This window comes from Triturus cristatus, chromosome 2_1 (genome assembly GCF_964204655.1).
Source record: "Triturus cristatus chromosome 2_1, aTriCri1.1, whole genome shotgun sequence".
Lineage (NCBI taxonomy): Eukaryota > Metazoa > Chordata > Amphibia > Caudata > Salamandridae > Triturus > Triturus cristatus.
This window is the reverse complement of record NC_140581.1, coordinates 257017090-257039631: the sequence shown is the minus strand read 5'-3', so window position 1 is coordinate 257039631 and position 22542 is coordinate 257017090. Positions and strand designations below refer to the sequence as shown.

The window sequence follows — 22542 nt, the reverse complement described above, 5'->3', positions numbered from 1 at the left end:
CCAGCAACCAGGGGGATGTGGAGGTCACTTGACACGTACCTAGACTCTCCCTGCAGGGGGGGGGGCGGAGCGAACCGGAGGTTACCACAACGGGCCGAAGGGACATCGGGGGGGACATGCACCACTCCCATCATACGCCAACTGGTGGGATGTCAGATCAGTCACGTGACTAAAACTCCTATTAATCTCAGTCCCACAGAGCCCCTCTCATATCTCACTTTCACCTCTTTCTTTTCTCTTTCTCTCTTTCTATCAGCCTTTGCCTAATCTTCTCAGCAAGTCAATGTAAGAGGGGATTAGCTAAAACAGATATCTTAGCTAAAAGTACCTGTAACCACCGCATACATACTACGTTTGGCTAACCCCGTGACAGAATGCTATTGTATTTGTTTGTATAAAACTAATAAAATACTTTGAAATCTATAAGAGTGAAACAAGTGTCAGGGACTGCTTTCATTCAGGTCACGTTGGCTTGAATGGTGTTTTGGTATTCCAAAGCAGTACTACTGTGCTTGGAGTGGTAAAAGACATTTGTAATTTTTCAACTCGCTGTGGATGGCATTATGCTAATCCTATGCTTAAGAAGTATGTTAGAAAAGTAGACATTTGAGATGAGCAGTTTTAGAGTGTCGGTGGTGTTGTAGAGTGTACCATAGCAGAGAGCTGCTCTCCACCTAAAACTTGAGACTATCCAGAGGTCCCTACCTTTTTGTACACACGCACACACAAACCCATATGTGTGTATGTATATTTATGTATGTATATACACATATACATGTATATATCTATATAGAAGGCGCACAGCTGAAACCGGTCATGCCGTCCAGTCTTTATTAAACGACCATAGAAAACCCCACTGTGTCCTCTGATCTTTTCTCGAATGGAGGAGGTTTGGTGGCATATGAGGCACGCTGCCCGTGGTGTGCAACAGAGGACCCTTCCGCTTTGGGTCGTGACTACATGGGCAACTGACTTTGATAATTTTCCGAGGGATCGGATGTCCGCGACCCGCCACCCGGATGCTGAATCGAGTTGCTGCTGTCGGAATGAGGTCCAAGACTTCTTGGAGAGGCACAGGCATTGTCCTTATGTCTCCAGCATTGGCTCGACTTGATGGGTTGGTTGGAGGTAGGGGGCCTAAGGTCGTTTATTCCCTGCAAGTCTGCTGAGCCTACCCTGCTGCATCGTAATACCTACCAGTTTGCTGCATTTTGGGAATTGCAGTTTTGACATTGGACTGTAACAACGCCCTGCAGGCAAACGTGATGTAGGTGTGCCCTTCACTATTTTGGTAGGGAGGAGTCTATGTAAATACACCTATCAGGAGTCTCAGCACTGAACTGTGGCATTTGAAGAAGGCGCACAGCCGAAACCGGTCATGCCGTCCAGTCTTTATTAAACGACCATAGAAAACCCCACTGTGTCCTCTGATCTTTTCTCGAATGGAGGAGGTTTGGTGGCATCTATATAGATATATAGATATATGTGTGTGTGTATATATATTTATATATAATATGTATTACACTTTTTTATATGACACGTGCAGACACTCAGTCTAACGATGGCAAACTATTCTATTCCGCCTGTGCAGGGAACGATGTACTCTGGCGCCGTAGTGGACTACAGTCGACAATATTTTGTGATCTCGCTTGACTGGTGTACGTCTAAGTGCCTTCAGAGGGGCTACTACCAAGGTAGCTCATTGAAGGCACAGTAGCTTTGTTGTGTGTCATGTTCAGTGTGCCTGCACAGCAAAGATTTTGTTTTACAAATATAAAGTCCCAAAGAAGGAGTTTGTTTTTGTAGAAGAAAAAACAATTACACCGGCAATCCCGAACAAGCAAAAAGAATGCCATAAACACCACTATCAAACATTACAGTTCCCCCGACTTTAAACAGAGCGAGTGGACAGGTTACTCCACCATGTTTGTCGCAGAGCAAACTCTAAATAAAGCCCTTTAAGTTACAAACAAAATATTATGTTGTCAGACACAAATAACTTTGTTGTGAACAAGTCACATTTCCAGAAACATGGGGCTTCGCAAAGAGTTGCAGTCCAACTTCAAAAATGCATTTAAGGAGCGGTAGGTTAAATAGGCATTTGTCAAAAGGACTTGATGAATAGTTCACTCTTTTATTGTGTATGTGTAAGTAGCTTTAAGTATAAATCACTGAAAGAAACAAACACTGGCAAAGTCAATAGGCCTGGTTTTGGCTACCGATCTATTGGCTTTGCCAGTGTTTGTTTATTTTGCTTTAATTCAATATAATTTTACCATGCCAAGATGACTGGCACATTTGAAGAATGTGTCAGCCATCGTGAAATGGTAAAGAATGGCAAAAGCTTTCCAAGGATGGCTACGTGCATGCAGACACACTGGCAGCCTCTTGAAAAGGTTTTTGTTACACCCATTCATACTCATGGGTAGCCATCTTCAAATGCTTTTTGTCAAAGTCAATCTTGGCATGTGTGCTCAGCAATTTAGCTTTCTGAGGTCAACAAAATAAGTTTGATATCAATAAAAATTATATTTAGCTCCAAAATGCCCCAAGTTGTGGACATTCGCGGAACAATACACATTGTTAAAAGGCTGACGCAATTTGTAGGATGCAGCTTTTCCATTACCTTTTGTGAAATACCGCTAGAAAAGCAAATATCTCTGGCTTTAATGTGCTAAAGTGTGTAAATAGCTTTGTGCATGCTTTAGTACATTAAAACCAGACCAATTGGCCTTGCTATCTGTTCTTCACATACCATAACAAGCATTTGCAATGCAATCGGTCTCGCCTTTGGGACCTTATATGTATTTAGCTATGCAGCACATTAGCCTGGGTGCTGAAACATCTACTGTTCTTTAACATGGAGGGAAAGTAAACACCAAACTGCGTGACGAGCCAGGTATGGGAACACATGGAGAGAAATATTGCCTTTCAGCAGGAAATGGTATAGTCCAAAGCTCTGTTTTTAATATAGATTCAGGGACTTTAGTGGTCATATCACTGAAAATACAAGATTTTAAAAGAATCTACGGGTGCTCGTGCAAGACAATTTCTATGGACTGGAATCTAGAGAATGCAAAAGTGATTCTGGTATTTTACTGACCTCTGTAGGTCGTTTTCTATCAAGAAAGTTAAATAGAGGCAGTTGCCAGCAAAAATTAAAAAAAGAAAGTTCCTCAGCAGAAAGCAATTCTGGTATTTTACTGACCTCTATTGGTTGTTTTCTATCAAGACAGTTAAATAGAGGCAGTTGAACAGAAAAAAAAATCCATAAGCGGAAGCAGACAAGTCCTAGGGCTGATCTCCAGAGCCCACAAAGTACATACACATATAAGTATATACTCAAGTATATACAAAAGGTCTCGAATGCTCGACCTAAAAATGTCAATGTGGAAGCTGCATCACTGTGTATAGGAGAAATGTATTGTTATAGAAATCCTACTATCGAGCTCGAAAGGATGAAAGACTAAGTGGACTTGCAGGAATTCGAACCTGTAACCATAAGGCCAAACACAGATTCCTGAATTTGATACATTGGTCCACTGAACCACCAGATCCAGTTTTTAATATGCTTGCTTCACCATGCTGCCTTAGTCACGGTTCCGGGAAGTCAGTCCTGAAAGACCAGATCCATGCCAGATTTTCAGCCTATCCCCATTTAGGTAAATGTAGTTATCTTAAAAGTCTGGCATCGATCCAGCCCTACAGGACCGACTTTGGAAAACCCTGCCTTAGATGAATACCTGTAATCCAGTTACACAGCAGCAGAAACACTAATCAGCCAAGCAAAAATAAAAAAAGAAATGCAAAAGTCATTCTTCAGCAGACTAAAATGATCCTCCATGCGATACCATCAAATGGTGAATTAGGAACGGCAACAGGAAAAGGAGAATACATATTTACAGAAAAGTAAACATAAGTGCGTTCTAAAAAACGTTTCAGCTCATGCTGATATAGAATGCCATTTACTTCCTTTATCTGCTTTGTTGCAAAATAGCATTATGAATTACTTGGCGAAAATCATGAAATAAGACTATAAAGCCCCCACTGACATCAATGCAGCCACATCTCTGATTGAGATATTTTAATACAACATGATTTATTGAGGACCATTAGTAAGAGACTGTGTTATAGTGTAAAAGGATGTAATGTTGTCTGTACTTATTGTTACATTGCAAATAAAAGAAACCTCTCTTAACAGTGGGCGCTTGTAAATAACAGCTCTTTCTATGTGATATGAAAAGGAAAGGCTGGTACTCACTCTCAAGGGAGAGAGAAGACATAAGCCATCCTTATGTTAAACGTCCCTGTCACTTTAATGTATTAGGCATTAAATGTCAGCAAAGTAGAACAATTGGAGCCTTCACAGCGCAAAGAGCACACTCATTAGTGCTGTCTTTGAAGTGCTTGATCATATAAGTTAACACCGGCAGGGCCTCAATAGGAAGGGGATCTAGATAAAAAGCCTGTGTGCTTTCACTGTAAGCCTAGGTAATGAGTGTGATGTGATTTCACAAAGGTTGTAGTTAGTGTTTAACTGCATGCTTCCTGAAATATCAGCAGCGTTTGCTTCTGCACAACCTTATTTACTTTTGGCATAATTTTATAAATAGATAAATAAATCAGGCTGGTAAATTAAATGACTATGGGCCTGATTACAATTGCCGCTGTAGCTGCAGTGACGGTGCAGGCACCTCCTGTCCGACTGCCTATTACAACTTTAGTGGTCGGACCGCTATTGCACCGACATAACCGCCAGGGATCTGAGTCTTGAGGCCGCAGTATGCTTGGCGGGACCGCCGCAGTCCCACCAAGCATGTTACGAGTTTCCTCTCCACCACAGTTTTCTTGGTGGTTCCTACTCCATGAAAACCGTGTTGGATAGGAAACAAAGGGGGCCCTACAGGGTCCCAGGTTAGCTCAGGGCCATGGGGTGCATGCAGGGGGGCACATGTTGTGCCCCACTGTGTGCATGCACCCCAGTACCTGCGCAGCATGGACTGCACCAGTCCATGCTGTGCAGGTACTGCCTTTGACGTTCCGCCAAAGAACCACCCACCAGTGACTGTAAAAGTCCTAATCTGGTTTGGCCCCAGGAGAGCGGGGCAGCGGCATGGTGGTCCCACTCAAACACAGCCAAACTCGTAATCGGGCCCTAAATGTGAGGCATGTATGCTAATATAGACATAGAAAAACAAAGCACAGAGCCATAACTTTAGGAGAATAATCAATTGTCCAGAGACGTCATTGTCTGCACTAAAAGCCACATTATATGATGTTAACACACAAGTTACTGCTGTATAAAAAAAACACAGCACCTAAGTTGATAATATTTTTTGGGTGGCTATGCACAGATAAATTGCAGTCACTCACAGGGAAGAAACCCAGTGGGTTAAGTGGGCTGACGCATTGCTGAATGCTGTGGTTCGTGGAAGCAAAATGTGAATTACAGTACAACAGACAAAAATGGATGAGAGTTGGCTGAAAGGCTTGCTTTGTATGTATGTATATATGTAGTTAAGATTTTTTGTTAAACAAAAGGTTTTGGCTTATGCCGGACCTAAAAGGGTGTTCCTCTGAATAGGCATCCTGAGGTCTATGCTCTATTTAATTTCTAAACGTCAAAAATAATGCTAGAGGTCTACACTCAAACTGTCATGCCACAACTAAATGGATTATTGAAATTTCGTCTAGATTGTTTTAGTTTTTATGACCTCGAGAAAAGCTTTCCAGATCTAACCAGCAAAAATATATATATGAATAGAAAGGTTGTAATAGCAAGACAACTGACTTACTGTCAGTGAAATTGCTACCCACCCTCGCAGTTCCACCATCAAATGAGGCCCTCCTGAGCCCCTGCACTCTCGAGTGTTGGTGTTCGAGGCCCTCCTCCACCTGCAGGCTATACCTGCGCCTCATCCCTGGTGGTCCAGTGGACCTTTCCCCCTTTTTCTCGCTCCGCTCATTCTGCCTACCTCTTCGTTTAGCCTCTTTTCTTTCACCTCCGTTTTTTAGCCTCTTACTCTCTTCCTATCACTTAAATCACTTTTTTCACTTATCTATCACCTTTCTTTATTTCTCAGACTTTGCGCTGTTTTCACCTCTTTTTCTGGGCACCTCTCGCCCGTTTCTCCTGCTGCTGCTACTCCCACGGCCGCACCCCCCGGTGCAACCAGCCCAAGCCAGTTCCCCTCCCCGCTCCCGCCTCTCAGCTGTCCAGCCCTCCCCGACCCCTACTCAATGGCGGCCACTACGGGGACAGGCGAGCAAAACAACTTACTGTCAGTGAAATTGCTCCCCCACCCTCGCAGCTCCACCATCAAGTGAGGCCCTCCTGAGACCCTGCACTCTCGAGTGTTGGTGTACAAGGCCCTCCTCCACCCGCAGGCTATACCTGTGCCTCATCCCTGGTGGTCCAGTGGACCTTTCCCTCCTTCTCTCGCTCCGCTCATTCTGCATACCTCTTTCTTTAGCCTCTTTACTTTCACCTATGTTTTTAACCTCTTACTCTCTTCCTATCACTTCTATCACTTTTTTTCACTTATCTATCACCTTTCTTTATTTTTCAGACTTTGCGCTGTTTTCCCCTCTTTTTCTGGGCACCTCTCGCCCGTTTCTCCCGCCGCTGCTGCCCCCGTGGCCCCTCCCCCCAGCATGACCAGCCCAAGCCAGTTCCCCTCCCCGGTCCTGCCTCCCAGCTGTCCAGCTCTCCCCGACCCTCACTTAATGGCCGCCGCTGTACAGCCGCATCGCTGGAGCGCCAAATGCAAGCCCATCTGCGCCAACGCTACAACCCAGCGACACTCTATGCACTCAACCCAGGTCGCAACAACAACTGCAAGCTAGCCAGCCGACATCCACGGGCCCTTCAGCTGTCACCGCTGCAGCCGCTCCTGCAGCATTGCCAAGCCCACGGATCCAGCACAACCCGCCCGCACCAACGCGACTGCACCAAAGGCCCTGCAATGCATCCTCGTCAACGTCTGATCCCTCCACGAACATGCCACCGAAATCTGGGAACTCCTCAACAGCACAGCCCTGGACGTCACGTTCTTCACTGAAACCTGGACCAACTCCACCTCGGGACCTGACATCGCCAGCGCCATTCCCCAAGGATACAAGATCTCCCGGAAGGACCGCCCCACCCCCCCTGGTGGGGGAATCGACATCCTCCACAAATCCACCCTCCGACTGAGCACACTCTCCAAAGAGCCCACAGACCTGATGGAACACCTACACTTCAATATACAGGCCAGCCCTGCCACCACCCTCCGGGGTACCCTCATCTGCCAACGCCCCGGACCACTCACCAATGCCATCGCGGACAGCATCACCCTGCAGGCCATCGCGTCCAACAACTACACCTTGCTGGGAGACCTCAACTTCCATCTCAACAACTAACAAGACCCCAAAACCACATCCCTCTTGGACAACCTCCACAACATAGGACTCTGCCAGATCGTGACGTAATCTACGCACTCAGCAGGACACACCCTCGACCCCATCTTCACAACAGGAAACTCCATCACTTTCAGCCACACCATCGAACTCCTGTGGACAGACCATCGCTGCATCCATTTCACCTTCAGTACACCCACCATCCACAGAACCCAGCACCTGCTCCCATGAAGAAATTGCACCAAAATCACCAACGACCAGCTCACCACCACACTCGGCAACTCCACCCCAACCATCAAGGACAACGACGACCCCGACACTGCAGCCTGAACCCTGGACAGATGGATATCATACTGCGCCAACACCTTCACCCCCCACAAGCAGAGCAACAACAAACACGCCAGGAAAGCCAGCTGGTTCACCACCAAACTCAGAGGCCAGACGCACATGCTGCTGCCTCGAAAAGGCCTGGAGAAACTCCACATCTACAGAAGCCCACAACAACTTCAGAGCCGCCACCAACGCTCACCACCAACTCATCAGGAATACAAGAAAGAAAGCGATCGAAGACAGAATCTTCATGCACGCGCACAACAGCAAAGAACTCTTCAGCATGATCAAGGAGTTTGCCCAACCCATCAGTGAGTCTACAGACATCCCTCCCTCACAAGGCCTCTGCGACAAACTCAGCACCTTCTTCCACCACAAAATCAAGAACATTTACGACCATTTCAACGAAGACAGCCAACACACAGAACCCACACCTACCACCCGACACCTTGAAGCCAACGATTGACAGCTGCACAGCCCTCACCACCGAAGATACACTGAAGACGATGAAGTCAATCCACTACGGGGTCCCCACAGAACCCTGCCCCCGCCACATGTGGTCAACAGAACTGCCGACACTATCGCCCCTATGCTTTGCCACACCATCAACCGCTCCATCGTGAATGCCTCCTTCCCTATGACTGGAAGCACTCTGAGATCAACCCCTTCCTGAAGAAACCCTCGGCGGACCTCACCGACCTCAAAAACTACAGACCCATCTCTCTGCTCCCGTTCCCAGCGAAAGTCATCAAGAAAGCCATCAACCGCCAAATCGCCACCTTCATCGAAGAGCACAACATCCTTGACTGCTCCCAATCCGGCTTCAGAAAGAACCACAGCATGAAAACCGCCCTCCTCGCAGCAACAGACGACATCCGCTCCCTCCTGGACAGATGAGAGACAGTAGCCCTCATCCTCCTCGACCTGTCAGTGGCCTTCGACACAGTCTCTCACCGCATCCTAACACGCAAGCTGCATGACGCAGGGATCCGGGACAAGGCCCTCAACTGGACCCGCTCATTCCTCTCCGGCAGAATGCAGCGAGTCAGCCTCCCTCCCTTCCTCTCGGACCCCACACCGACCACCTGCGGAGTCCCCCAAGGATCCTCCCTCAGCCCCACGTTTTTCAACATCTACTTGGCTCCGCTCGCCCCCATCGTTAGAACACACCGACTCAACATTGTTTCATACACAGATGACACCTAACTCATCCTCTCCGTATCCAACGAACTCAACGCAGCCAAACACAACTTTCAAGAAGGCATGGAAGCAGTCGCCAAATGGATGAAGAGCAGCTGTCTACAACTCAACATGGACAAAACGGAAGAACTCATCATGGGCCCACACCCCAATGCCTGGAACAACACCTGGTGGGCCCCCTGCCCTCGGAAGCCCGCCCACCCCCACGGACCACGCACGCAACCTCGGAATCATCCTGGACTCCGAACTCAAAATGGACTGCCAGATCAACTTCGTCGCATCCTTCTGCTTCCACACCCTCCGCCTTCTACACAAGACCTTCAAATAGATCCCCCGAACACACATTCTCGTCACCAGCAGACTCAACTACGGCAACGCACTCTATGCCGGAATCAACAACAACCTCAACCGCAAACTTCAAATATCCAAAACGCCGCCGCCAGACTAGTCCTCAACCTGCCACAAAACTGACACATCACCAAGCACCTGCACACACTCCACTGGCTCCCCATCGAGGCAAGAAACACCTTCAAGATTCTCACCCACACACACAAAGCCCTCCACAACACCGGACCAGCATACCTGAATAGCAGACTCACATTCCACGCACGCCAAAGGGCCCTACGATCAACCCAGCTCTCCTACATCATGGTCCCTCGCACCAGAAAGTCCAGATCGGGAGGCCGCTCTTTCTCCTTCCTCGCAGCCAGGGCCTTGAACGCCCTCCCGCTCCACCTCAGACAGACGACCTCACTCCCCAACTTCACGAGGGACCTCAAAACATGGCTCTTCGATAGACTGCCTCCTTGATGGACAGGACCCTGCGCCTCCTCCCCCCCCCCTAGCGCCTTGAGACCCTTACGAGTGAGTAGTCGCGCTTAACAAACACGTGATTGATTGATTGATAATATGTTTGTTTGCAATGATCGTAGATCAAGGGGGAATGGATCACTTGTAACCAAAAATTAGCGGTTCGTGAATCTGGGTGTGAAAATATTAACACCTAGATAGGTGTTAATGAGAACCCTCAATAGCGTATTTTTGAGTGGTATGGGCGGTTCTGGGCGGTTTATCTTGATTCTCCGCCTTATCAATACGCATCAGCATTATCATTGGGTCTCTTTTGTCATGCTGCCTCCACCTGGAGGGAACCACTGTTTCTTGGTAGTGATCAGGAATAATTGTGAAAAAGTGATAATAGTGAGGTTAAAAATGTCGTCCCACACTACCTTGAAGAAATAACAATTTATTCTGGTGGGCGTGTGGGTAGACTATTAAAAAAGAAGAAGTGGTGCTACAGGTTAGATTATGTAACTTAAGCACTGTGGGTGTCCGTATCAAAAGGTCGACATGTTTCTGCCCGTTCAGTGCCCCAGGAGGGGGTCGTGGGGCATTCCTCAGGACCTATTAGTGTGAGCTGTTGTTGTACAGTTCAAGTATTAGAAAAAATGCTGTCTTCAGACAATATGATAGATAGCAACGTCTCAGAAATTACTGTTACCTGTGAAGAAATGAAATTGAAAACTAAGAGACAAACAATGAGGAGAAAGCCCCAATTTTGGGGTGGTAGTAGGCTAAAAATAGATAACAGAGCTAAAATAATGGACAAGCAAAAAATGGCAATTCTTATTGATACTGTCAAGCAACTTATATAATGGCAAATCTCTGATATACTGTGGGATTATAGTAGCCAAGGAATGATATATCTATGTGGGCGGTACGATTGGCCGATCACATTTCTATGATATGTTTCCCTTGGTTTATCGAGTGATTGGAACGAATATGAAAAAAATGAAAAAAATCGACAAGATAAAATAAAGGACAAACGTTCCAGTCATTCCGATATTTGAACAATCGCAATACAAGCAGACCCCAACGTTAGATAGACAGAGGCAGATTACCTTGAGACGCATCCGATTTGCGGCTTTGCCGTGGCAGCGTCACTATCTTGCCTGTGTAAGTAAAAACGGGGGAGACAGGGAGGGGAAAGGGAGTGGGAGGGAGGTGGGGGGATAGGGTATTATAGATACCGTTAGTTTGTAGAGCTTCAGAGCGGTTTTGTTGACCACCGACGGGATGTGTCTTCCGTACCTCAGTTTCGGGCAATGCACGACTTGTGCTGACGCTGGCAGGCAGGGCTCGTGGAGAACGAGATCCTGTGCGTTGTCGGTTTTAAGCTCCGTGTATGGAGAGAAACTGAAAAAAGACTTGTGTGTTGTTCAAAAAAAGTGGAGGTGGGGTAGATTTTATTAAAAATTATAAAAAGGGCATATAGCCACTCTGAAAAAATAATAAAAATAATTAATAATAATAATGTTCTCCTTGTGTGTTTTTAAAGTGGTTGAAGAACGTTTTAAATTCAAAGAGGTCATTGCTTGTATATAGTTCAGAATTGGGAGCTGATTGGGTAGAGCAGGATGGCATTTTTCAGCGTGTTTGGTGCTATGTAACATTCATCATGTCTTATTTGAAGTTGAGCCAAGGTATATTATCGTTCAGGCCTTTCGTGTCTGTACTGAGGCGGTGGACCCACCTCTGTTCTCTTTCGAAGAGAATTTTCTCGGCATTGTTCTTGCACCCTATTAGTGTTTCTATTACGATCCAATTCAGATCGTCCACTGAGTGTTGTTGTTCAATGTAGTGACGGCTCATTTTGGTGGTTTCACGTCTGCACTTCACATTGCTTCTGTGTTCACAGATTCTCACCTTTATTTTTCTGCAGGACATTCCGATGTACCTGAGATTGCAAGGGCAGGTAATCATGTAGACTACAAAGGCTGTGTTGCAGTTGGTGTGTTGTTTTATGGTCCACTTCAGATCGGGTAGCAGTTGAATAGTTTTTGTTGGTGTTGTTAGATGGCATACGGAACACTGTCCACATGGAAAGTGACCTGTAACTGGCTGGAGGTCCCAAAGGGTATTTTTCAATTTGAGTGGGGCCGCAGGTCTTGTGTGTACCAAGATGTCTTTTAGGTTTCTAGTCCTCTTATTTGCAAATCTGGGTTTCTGCCATTTTAGGTTCCCCGAAGTCAAGATACGCCAGTATTTGTTAATTACTTTCTTGACGGCAATACTTGCTGTGCTGTATGTGGTGACACAGGTAGGTGTATCATCTGTTGGGTTCCTTGCTGTAGTTTGGAGTAGACAATCTCTAGGTTGGTTTCTCGCTCTTTTTTTGCATTTGGAGATAATCTTGGTCGGATAATCCCTTCTGAGCAGCTTGGAGCTTAGGTCGTCAGCTTGTTTTTTGTATTCTGCTAGATCGCTGCAGTTGCGTTTGAGCCGTAGGAACTGGCTGTAAGGTAGATTTTCTTTCAGGGGGCGTGGATGAAAGCTGTTGAATGAGAGGAGACTATTTTTAGCTGTTGATTTGAAAAATGTTCGTGTTTTGATGGTATCATTCTCAACATAGATGGTTAGATCTAGGAAGTCGAGCCGTACATTGTCGGCTGTGTAGGTGAATTTGAGACACTCATCTTGGGCATTCATCCATTGATGGAAGTGGTTAAGGCTTTCATGATTGCCTTCCCATATCACCATGATATCATCAATGTATCGTTTCCAGAAGAGGATGTTGTTAGTGTATGGGTTTATGGGGTTTTGTATGTACATTTGTTCAAACGCACTCACGTAGAGTCCCGCTACGCTTGGCGCAAAGGTACTCCCCATCGAAGTTCCGTGTCGCTGTTGGTAGAGTTTTCCTTCATATTCGAAGTAGTTTTCTGTGAGAGCCAAGGTACAGCATTGTAGGATGAAATGTCTGGGGGTTTGGTATGTCCAGTTTTGACCAAAGAGTATAGTTTCTAAGGTCTCGAGAGTTTTTTGTTGAGGTAAGCTGGTATATAAACTCTCTACATCGAAACCTACTAGAAGCATTGTCTCAGAGGAGAAGTTCACATTTTGCAGAAGATTTAGTAGGTCGCGAGTGTCCTTTAAGTAGGTAGGTGTTCGTTGGACTAACGGTTTTAGGAAATGGTCAGCAAATTGGGACAGCGGCTCCAGGACCGATCCTATGTCCGACACAATGGGGCGGCCTGGAGGTGGTCTTTTATCCTTGTGTATCTTGGGGAGGGAGTAGAACTAAGGTGTTCTGGGTGAGATAGTTTTCAAAAACTCAGCTTCGTTGTGTGATATCCATCTATTGGTTTCGGCCTCTTCCACCATGATCTTAATCGTCTGTTGTAATCTTTTGGTTGGATCTATGGTGATTGGACTGTAGAATTTCTCATCTGACAGTAAGTCAAGACATTGATGGTTATAGCCTTCTTTGCTCAATAGAACGATGCCTCCTCCCTTGTCTGCCGGTTTTATTATTATCTCTTTGTTGTTTTTCAATGTCTCCAAAGCTTGTTTTTCTGTGTTGGTTAAATTCATGAATGGCTTTTTGACTGTTAATTCATCAATCTCTTTCATTATGGCTTGTTCAAAAGCCAAAAGTTCGATGGGAACCTGATGATTTAGTGGGCAAAAAGTGGACTTAAGGCGTAGGGATGTATCTCCTTCTTTGTTTTCCGTCTCTTTTCCAGTAAAAAAGGCTTTCAATTTCAATTTCCTGCAGAATTCGGAGACTTCGCATTTTGTCTTAAAAATATCCAGATTGGGGGTTGGTACATATCCTAATCCTTTATTCAACACTCTTTCTTGGGCCTGTGTGAGGGTTGTTTCTGTCAGATTGATTATTAACGAGTCGTGCTCGTTCCCGGTTTTTCCTTGGTTACGTTGGACATGCTCCTTGTTTGGACTTGTCTCTCTGGGTCTGTCCACGTTACTCCTTTTCGTCGTCCCCTCTGGTTGGTTTGGCCACGTCCTAAAAAAGAAGGTTGTTGTTGCATATAGGGTCCCATGTATTGTCCCATGGGTGGGGGCCCTGTAGTATAGGGATTCATCCAACCCTGAAAGTTCGGTGTATACGGTTGAAATGGGATTGGATGTTGATTCCCGAATTGGGGAGTGCGCCAGAAGTTGGGTCTACGTTGTTGTTGTCGTCTGTAAGGGCCACGGTTCCTTCTTGGTTGTCTTGTGTCAGTGGTATTCCAATCGGAGTTGTCACTTGAAGTTCCACTGTTGTCAGTGTCGGACTGATAGTCCGGAATCTCATAATCGTCCTTGCTATATGGATGCATCTTCTCCATGGAGAAGCGTTTTAGGTCTTTGCCTAATTTTTGTATTTTATTGTTAGTAATGTAATCTTTTGTCTCGTTCATTTCCTTATTGATTTCGTCAAGTCGTTTTTTGTAGACTGAAATTTGTACCATGTTCTTGATTTTAGTTTCAAGCAGTTGGATCTTGATAGTGAGAGTCTCTGTCAATCTTGTTGCTGTTTTTATTATTAAGACTAGATAGTCTCTTGTGCACTTCCACGATATTGCGGACCAGTCTTTTCGGAATGCCAGATCTTTTAGAAAAATGCGTGGTGCATTATGTACCCAAAGTCCCCTAGGGGCTGCATTGGCTCGCAGATATTCCGTCATAATAACGCCGTGGATGGCCGTCCTGACTTGCTCCTTCTTCAATTCAGATAATTCATCCCAGTCTGAGTTTTGTTCTAGGGTTTGTGTGAGATCACTATTATGTAGCAGTGAGGGTAAGGAAAGAATTGCGTTGATTTCGTCCACTGAATAACTCAAACCTAAATTTTCAGCCATGATTTTTGGAAAACTAAATGATGTCTAAAAGCCAAGTCGTCTTGGACCTTGGTTCCTGTTAAGTACAAAAAAGAAATCACTATGTATTCTCAATTTGAGGAAGTAGTTAGTGATGTCTCCCACAGCTGTGCGCTGCGAAATATTATCCAATCAGGGGAGGGGGAGTTAGAAGATATAGTCATCCATTCATCTTCCAAGGTATATATCGTAGATCAAGGGGGAATGGATCACTTGTAACCAAAAATTAGCGGTTCGTGAATCTGGGTGTGAAAATATTAACACCTAGATAGGTGTTAATGAGAACCCTCAATAGCGTATTTCTGAGTGGTATGGGCGGTTCTGGGCGGTTTATCTTGATTCTCCGCCTTATCAATACGCATCAGCATTATCATTGGGTCTCTTTTGTCATGCTGCCTCCACCTGGAGGGAACCACTGTTTCTTGGTAGTGATCAGGAATAATTGTGAAAAAGTGATAATAGTGAGGTTAAAAAAGTCGTCCCACACTACCTTGAAGAAATAACAATTTATTCTGGTGGGCGTGTGGGTAGACTATTAAAAAAGAAGAAGTGGTGCTACAGGTTAGATTATGTAACTTAAGCACTGTGGGTGTCCGTATCAAAAGGTCGACATGTTTCTGCCCGTTCAGTGCCCCAGGAGGGGGTCGTGGGGCATTCTTCAGGACCTATTAGTGTGAGCTGTTGTTGTACAGTTCAAGTATTAGAAAAAATGCTGTCTTCAGACAATATGATAGATAGCAACGTCTCAGAAATTACTGTTACCTGTGAAGAAATGAAATTGAAAACTAAGAGACAAACAATGAGGAGAAAGCCCCAATTTTGGGGTGGTAGTAGGCTAAAAATAGATAACAGAGCTAAAATAATGGACAAGCAAAAAATGGCAATTCTTATTGATACTGTCAAGCAACTTATATAATGGCAAATCTCTGATATACTGTGGGATTATAGTAGCCAAGGAATGATATATCTATGTGGGCGGTACGATTGGCCGATCACATTTCTATGATGCCGAAACCAATAGATGGATATCACACAACGAAGCTGAGTTTTTGAAAACTATCTCACCCAGAACACCTTATTTCTACTCCCTCCCCAAGATACACAAGGATAAAAGACCACCTCCAGGCCGCCCCATTGTGTCGGGCATAGGATCGGTCCTGGAGCCGCTGTCCCAATTTGCTGACCATTTCCTAAAACCGTTAGTCCAACGAACACCTACCTACTTAAAGGACACTCGCGACCTACTAAATCTTCTGCAAAATGTGAACTTCTCCTCTGAGACAATGCTTCTAGTAGGTTTCGATGTAGAGAGTTTATATACCAGCTTACCTCAACAAAAAACTCTCGAGACCTTAGAAACTATACTCTTTGGTCAAAACTGGACATACCAAACCCCCAGACATTTCATCCTACAATGCTGTACCTTGGCTCTCACAGAAAACTACTTCGAATATGAAGGAAAACTCTACCAACAGCGACACGGAACTTCGATGGGGAGTACCTTTGCGCCAAGCGTAGCGGGACTCTACGTGAGTGCGTTTGAACAAATGTACATACAAAACCCCATAAACCCATACACTAACAACATCCTCTTCTGGAAACGATACATTGATGATATCATGGTGATATGGGAAGGCAATCATGAAAGCCTTAACCACTTCCATCAATGGATGAATGCCCAAGATGAGTGTCTCAAATTCACCTACACAGCCGACAATGTACGGCTCGACTTCCTAGATCTAACCATCTATGTTGAGAATGATACCATCAAAACACGAACATTTTTCAAATCAACAGCTAAAAATAGTCTCCTCTCATTCAACAGCTTTCATCCACGCCCCCTGAAAGAAAATCTACCTTACAGCCAGTTCCTACGGCTCAAACGCAACTGCAGCGATCTAGCAGAATACAAAAAACAAGCTGACGACCTAAGCTCCAAGCTGCTCAGAAGGGATTATCCGACCAAGATTATCTCCAAATGCCAAAAAAGAGCGAGAAACCAACCTAGAGATTGTCTACTCCAAACTACAGCAAGGAACCCAACAGATGATACACCTACCTGTGTCACCACATACAGCACAGCAAGTATTGCCGTCAAGAAAGTAATTAACAAATACTGGCGTATCTTGACTTCGGGGAACCTAAAATGGCAGAAACCCAGATTTGCAAATAAGAGGACTAGAAACCTAAAAGACATCTTGGTACACACAAGACCTGCGGCCCCACTCAAATTGAAAAATACCCTTTGGGACCTCCAGCCAGTTACAGGTCACTTTCCATGTGGACAGTGTTCCGTATGCCATCTAACAACACCAACAAAAACTATTCAACTGCTACCCGATCTGAAGTGGACCATAAAACAACACACCAACTGCAACACAGCCTTTGTAGTCTACATGATTACCTGCCCTTGCAATCTCAGGTACATCGGAATGTCCTGCAGAAAAATAAAGGTGAGAATCTGTGAACACAGAAGCAATGTGAAGTGCAGACGTGAAACCACCAAAATGAGCCGTCACTACATTGAACAACAACACTCAGTGGACGATCTGAATTGGATCGTAATAGAAACACTAATAGGGTGCAAGAACAATGCCGAGAAAATTCTCTTCGAAAGAGAACAGAGGTGGGTCCACCGCCTCAGTACAGACACGAAAGGCCTGAACGATAATATACCTTGGCTCAACTTCAAATAAGACATGATGAATGTTACATAGCACCAAACACGCTGAAAAATGCCATCCTGCTCTACCCAATCAGCTCCCAATTCTGAACTATATACAAGCAATGACCTCTTTGAATTTAAAACGTTCTTCAACCACTTTAAAAACACACAAGGAGAACATTATTATTATTAATTATTTTTATTATTTTTTCAGAGTGGCTATATGCCCTTTTTATAATTTTTAATAAAATCTACCCCACCTCCACTTTTTTTGAACAACACACAAGTCTTTTTTCAGTTTCTCTCCATACACGGAGCTTAAAACCGACAACGCACAGGATCTCGTTCTCCACGAGCCCTGCCTGCCAGCGTCAGCACAAGTCGTGCATTGCCCGAAACTGAGGTACGGAAGACACATCCCGTCGGTGGTCAACAAAACCGCTCTGAAGCTCTACAAACTAACGGTATCTATAATACCCTATCCCCCCACCTCCCTCCCACTCCCTTTCCCCTCCCTGTCTCCCCCGTTTTTACTTACACAGGCAAGATAGTGACGCTGCCACGGCAAAGCCGCAAATCGGATGCGTCTCAAGGTAATCTGCCTCTGTCTATCTAACGTTGGGGTCTGCTTGTATTGCGATTGTTCAAATATCGGAATGACTGGAACGTTTGTCCTTTATTTTATCTTGTCGATTTTTTTCATTTTTTTCATATTCGTTCCAATCACTCGATAAACCAAGGGAAACATATCATAGAAATGTGATCGGCCAATCGTACCGCCCACATAGATATATCATTCCTTGGCTACTATAATCCCACAGTATATCAGAGATTTGCCATTATATAAGTTGCTTGACAGTATCAATAAGAATTGCCATTTTTTGCTTGTCCATTATTTTAGCTCTGTTATCTATTTTTAGCCTACTACCACCCCAAAATTGGGGCTTTCTCCTCATTGTTTGTCTCTTAGTTTTCAATTTCATTTCTTCACAGGTAACAGTAATTTCTGAGACGTTGCTATCTATCATATTGTCTGAAGACAGCATTTTTTCTAATACTTGAACTGTACAACAACAGCTCACACTAATAGGTCCTGAAGAATGCCCCACGACCCCCTCCTGGGGCACTGAACGGGCAGAAACATGTCGACCTTTTGATACGGACACCCACAGTGCTTAAGTTACATAATCTAACCTGTAGCACCACTTCTTCTTTTTTAATAGTCTACCCACACGCCCACCAGAATAAATTGTTATTTCTTCAAGGTAGTGTGGGACGACATTTTTAACCTCACTATTATCACTTTTTCACAATTATTCCTGATCACTACCAAGAAACAGTGGTTCCCTCCAGGTGGAGGCAGCATGACAAAAGAGACCCAATGATAATGCTGATGCGTATTGATAAGGCGGAGAATCAAGATAAACCGCCCAGAACCGCCCATACCACTCAAAAATACGCTATTGAGGGTTCTCATTAACACCTATCTAGGTGTTAATATTTTCACACCCAGATTCACGAACCGCTAATTTTTGGTTACAAGTGATCCATTCCCCCTTGATCTACGATATATACCTTGGAAGATGAATGGATGACTATCTCTTCTAACTCCCCCTCCCCTGATTGGATAATGTTTGCAATGATCCCCAGGAACTAATAATCCTGGTAGGGCCGATTACCGTCTGAGACCCATCAGGAATACTGGGGTTTTTATAAAGAAATCCTAAGTCTCCAATGGCCAGCTATACGACCATTTTTAATGGTCGCAAATAGGAAATCAGGCCGTTTGCGACCACTAAAAATAGTTGTAACTTGTAGAAACCCCATTTTGCGAGGCGGGACCTATTACCGACTCGCAAAATAGGGTTTGTGATTCGCTATTAGAAAGGGACGTGCAAAGCACGTCCCTTCCTAATAGCAAGCCGCAGGGAATGTACAATTGTTTTGCGACATCAAATGCAGCTGCAAAACAATCGCAGTTTATCACCTTCTTCAAGTAGGTAGTAAGCCACTTTCAAACAAGTCCCCAAAGGACCCCTTCCCCTTTGTGATTGGCAGCAAAAACGTTTTTTAAGAGCAGGCGGTGGTCCCAGAAACCACTGCCAGCCCTTAAAAAATGAAGGAAAAAAAACTTTCATTTTTTTGTTTAAATGCATCCTGTTTTCCTTTAAGGAAAACGGTCTGCGTTTGGAAAAAAAGGTGGCTTAATTTAAAAAGTAAACACAGACATGGTAGGCTGCTGTACCCAGCAGGCCACCATCCCTGTGTTATTGCCCATTCTCAATGGGTAGCAAATACAAATTGCATCTTGCCTCATGAATATTGATGAGATGGGTCATTTGCGACCCCATTGTGAATCGACACATTAGTACATTCCATTGTGTGAGCCGGAAATTGCGAGCCGCATAAAATTGTAATTTGACGTCTACCAAATGGAATGGTCATACTTCGGGCCCCAAATCTTCTAGTCTCAGATCTTTTCTATTTCTTAAGCAGCCTCGCTCTTTCTGTTCTTGCTTTCTTTTTATACATCATTTTTAAGAAATAATTTTGCTCATTTGCCCACATCTATACGCTAGTCATTTGTTACATTTGCCAAACATTCCAGGATGACATGATCAAAGGCCGGGCAATGATTTCTACAATGTTTTCGTTTTTTTCCATTTTGTAAGTTTAAATATCTTTTGTAAATTAAAATGAACTATAATTAAGTGAAAGTAAAGAATATCCTCGGACCCTGAGTGGGTTTATCACGTGTTCCATTCAGATGTATGTTCCTTGTTCGTCAGGCATACCTGACATGATCTGTCTTGTCTATGTCTTTCCATCCCACCAGGCCATAGAGGAGGACGGCTTGCAGAAGAACAGTGAAGTGGTTGGAACCTACCTCTTGTTGGAGTTGGCCAAGTTGCGAGACGAGTTTGAAATTGTTGGAGATGTCCGAGGAAAGGGCCTAATGATGGGAATTGAAATGGTGACAGATCAGGTCAGTCACTAAGCATGGTTTGCAGGGTTTAAATGGTGAGCACAGCAAAAACAAACAAAAAACTTCATAGGGCACAAAAGTCACCAATATGCATATCATTACACAAGTCGCATAATGACTCCGCATCCAGAGAAGTTCCAGTTAAAAAAAGAGTAATTGAAACGTGATCATGATTCACCATGCACACCACACAATGAGGTCATCACAATGGTGAGTCTTCACAAGTGCACATCTATTGTGCTACTCTGCTCCATACAAGATAGTGGGGCCGATTCACAGAACTTATCTGAGACAAAATCCTAAACTTACTAATTTTGGTATTCACAGATGGCATTTAGTAGTAGTAAAGTTAGGATTCTTAACTTTACTACTACTAAATGCCTTTTGTGAATACCGAAAGTTGTAAAGTTAGGATTTTGTCTTAGTTTAGTAGTAGTAAACTTAGGAATCCGACCTTTACTACTACTAAATGCCTTCTGTGAAGACCAAAAGTAGTAAGTTTAGGATTTTGTCTCAGATTACTTTTGTGAATCGGGCCCATCGTTTTTATGCCATGAGGAATCCATCGAAGGGGTAAAACGTGTTACTTATTACATAAATGCATTGTTTCTATGTACTTCTGTTTACACAAGAAATACCATGGTTTTTATTTTTGAATCATTTGCAAATATTTATAGACTGTAGTCCAGAATGCATGCCTGGAATTTGTTTACAAAGTGATATTTTGCGTGGAACAATTACAGGGATCCCTACATGTGATTAAGTTTGTGTCAGTCTGTGGTTTACCCCGATGAGTTACTAGGATACATTTGCTTGGCATGTAATAAAACCAAAGTGTTTGTTATTTTGCTCTGCATGCACTTTACATGTGTCTGCCACAAGCAATTACTGCACTCCAGTACCTTTATTTTACAAAAAGCAAAATACACTAGAAAACACAGTATGTTTCAGACAAATTCAGCTGGTAGAAAGGTTATAAATCACAGAAACACAAAACACTGTCTCATTGTCACATCTAAGACATGTTTTGCACTGCCCACATCTGCAAAAAGGTCCTTCTTCACCACTATTTGTTGTAAACTTCACAACTCTGGGTGGGAACAAGAGGGAGTAGAAGCAGCATCTCTGAGCATTGCAGGCAGGACTTGTGCTGAGAAACTCTATGCAGCAGTAAGCACCTTACAATGCATTGACTTGAAGACTCAAAGGTAAATCTGCAACACAGAATCAACTTGGTGCTTTGTTCTGTGTGGTTTGGAGGTCGAGCAAATGGCAGTTTCTTTTTTCTCTCCGGAACCCAGCATGTATTAAGTTGGGCTGAGTAGATTGGTGACCAGTTTTAACAATCTGACTTGAGGTGCACCCAAACCGCAGCTCCCGAAACTAGTGTGGGGAGCTCGGAAGGTGGTGGACAGAGGACGTGGTATGGCGACGCCTTCCTGGATGGTGGCTTAGAACTCTCACCTTACACAGCAACGACCACACAGGCAATCGGAGATGGTGTCCTCCACTGCCTTAGAACTCGACTTTGATGTTCGCTCGACTAGCGTGGATTCTGCAGCTATGCCATGGTTTGGCCACGAAGCTGCAATGTGGTGTGCCTGGGCCGCGGCAGGAAAGGATAGTTGGACCGCAGTGATCCATAACAGCCCATGGCAACTCCTCAGATGACCGGAGGTATCAGAGATAAGTCTCACTGCCCACCACTTCTTGAACTTTGTATGAGGTAACAGTTCCTCCCTATCCATGGAGCAAGGCTTCACTGTACCTACCCTATACTGCAGTGTTGTCATGAGGGAGACCTTACCATATTAAATTTAGCCGCCCACATCTCAACTTTCCAATTGCGATACCTGCATGTAATTCTTAATATCTCTTACAAAATCAGTGTCTTTCAACACTCACCATGTCTGAGCTACTACATGCTCGATACAATCAATCTGTGATGATTGATATGGGTTTCTAATCACCTTATGTACTATTTCTTCACAATCATCCCACGCTTGGTATAGACTCTGAAATTCACATGGATCAACCCTTCCTAATAGCCCTATCTATGAGGCCATGCAAAGCCATGCAGAGATGCTTTGCATCACCTCATGTATCTGATTGAACGGTTTATGCTGCCGGAGCATCAAAGAAATACCAAATATCTCAATCCGTTAATGTCTGCTCTGAAGGTAGTTTCATTGAACATCAAGGATTTAAATCACCTAGTGAAGAGATTAAAATAAACATGATTTTGTAAATCCTTGGGGGGGGGGGTGACTTACTCTTCCTGCAAGAAACACAAATTGGAT

At 44.3% G+C, this 22542-nt stretch overlaps 1 protein-coding gene across 2 annotated transcripts in view; it reads left to right on the top strand.

Moving 5' to 3' along the window:
* AGXT2 (alanine--glyoxylate aminotransferase 2) overlaps positions 1-22542 on the top strand; it is a 399697-nt gene that overhangs the window by 319437 nt on the left and 57718 nt on the right. For both annotated transcript variants that reach the window (XM_085630974.1, XM_085630979.1), the window contains exon 12: positions 20093-20242. In XM_085630974.1, the coding sequence (XP_085487100.1) occupies positions 20093-20242 (150 nt within the window). The remainder of the gene's footprint in view (positions 1-20092; positions 20243-22542) is intronic.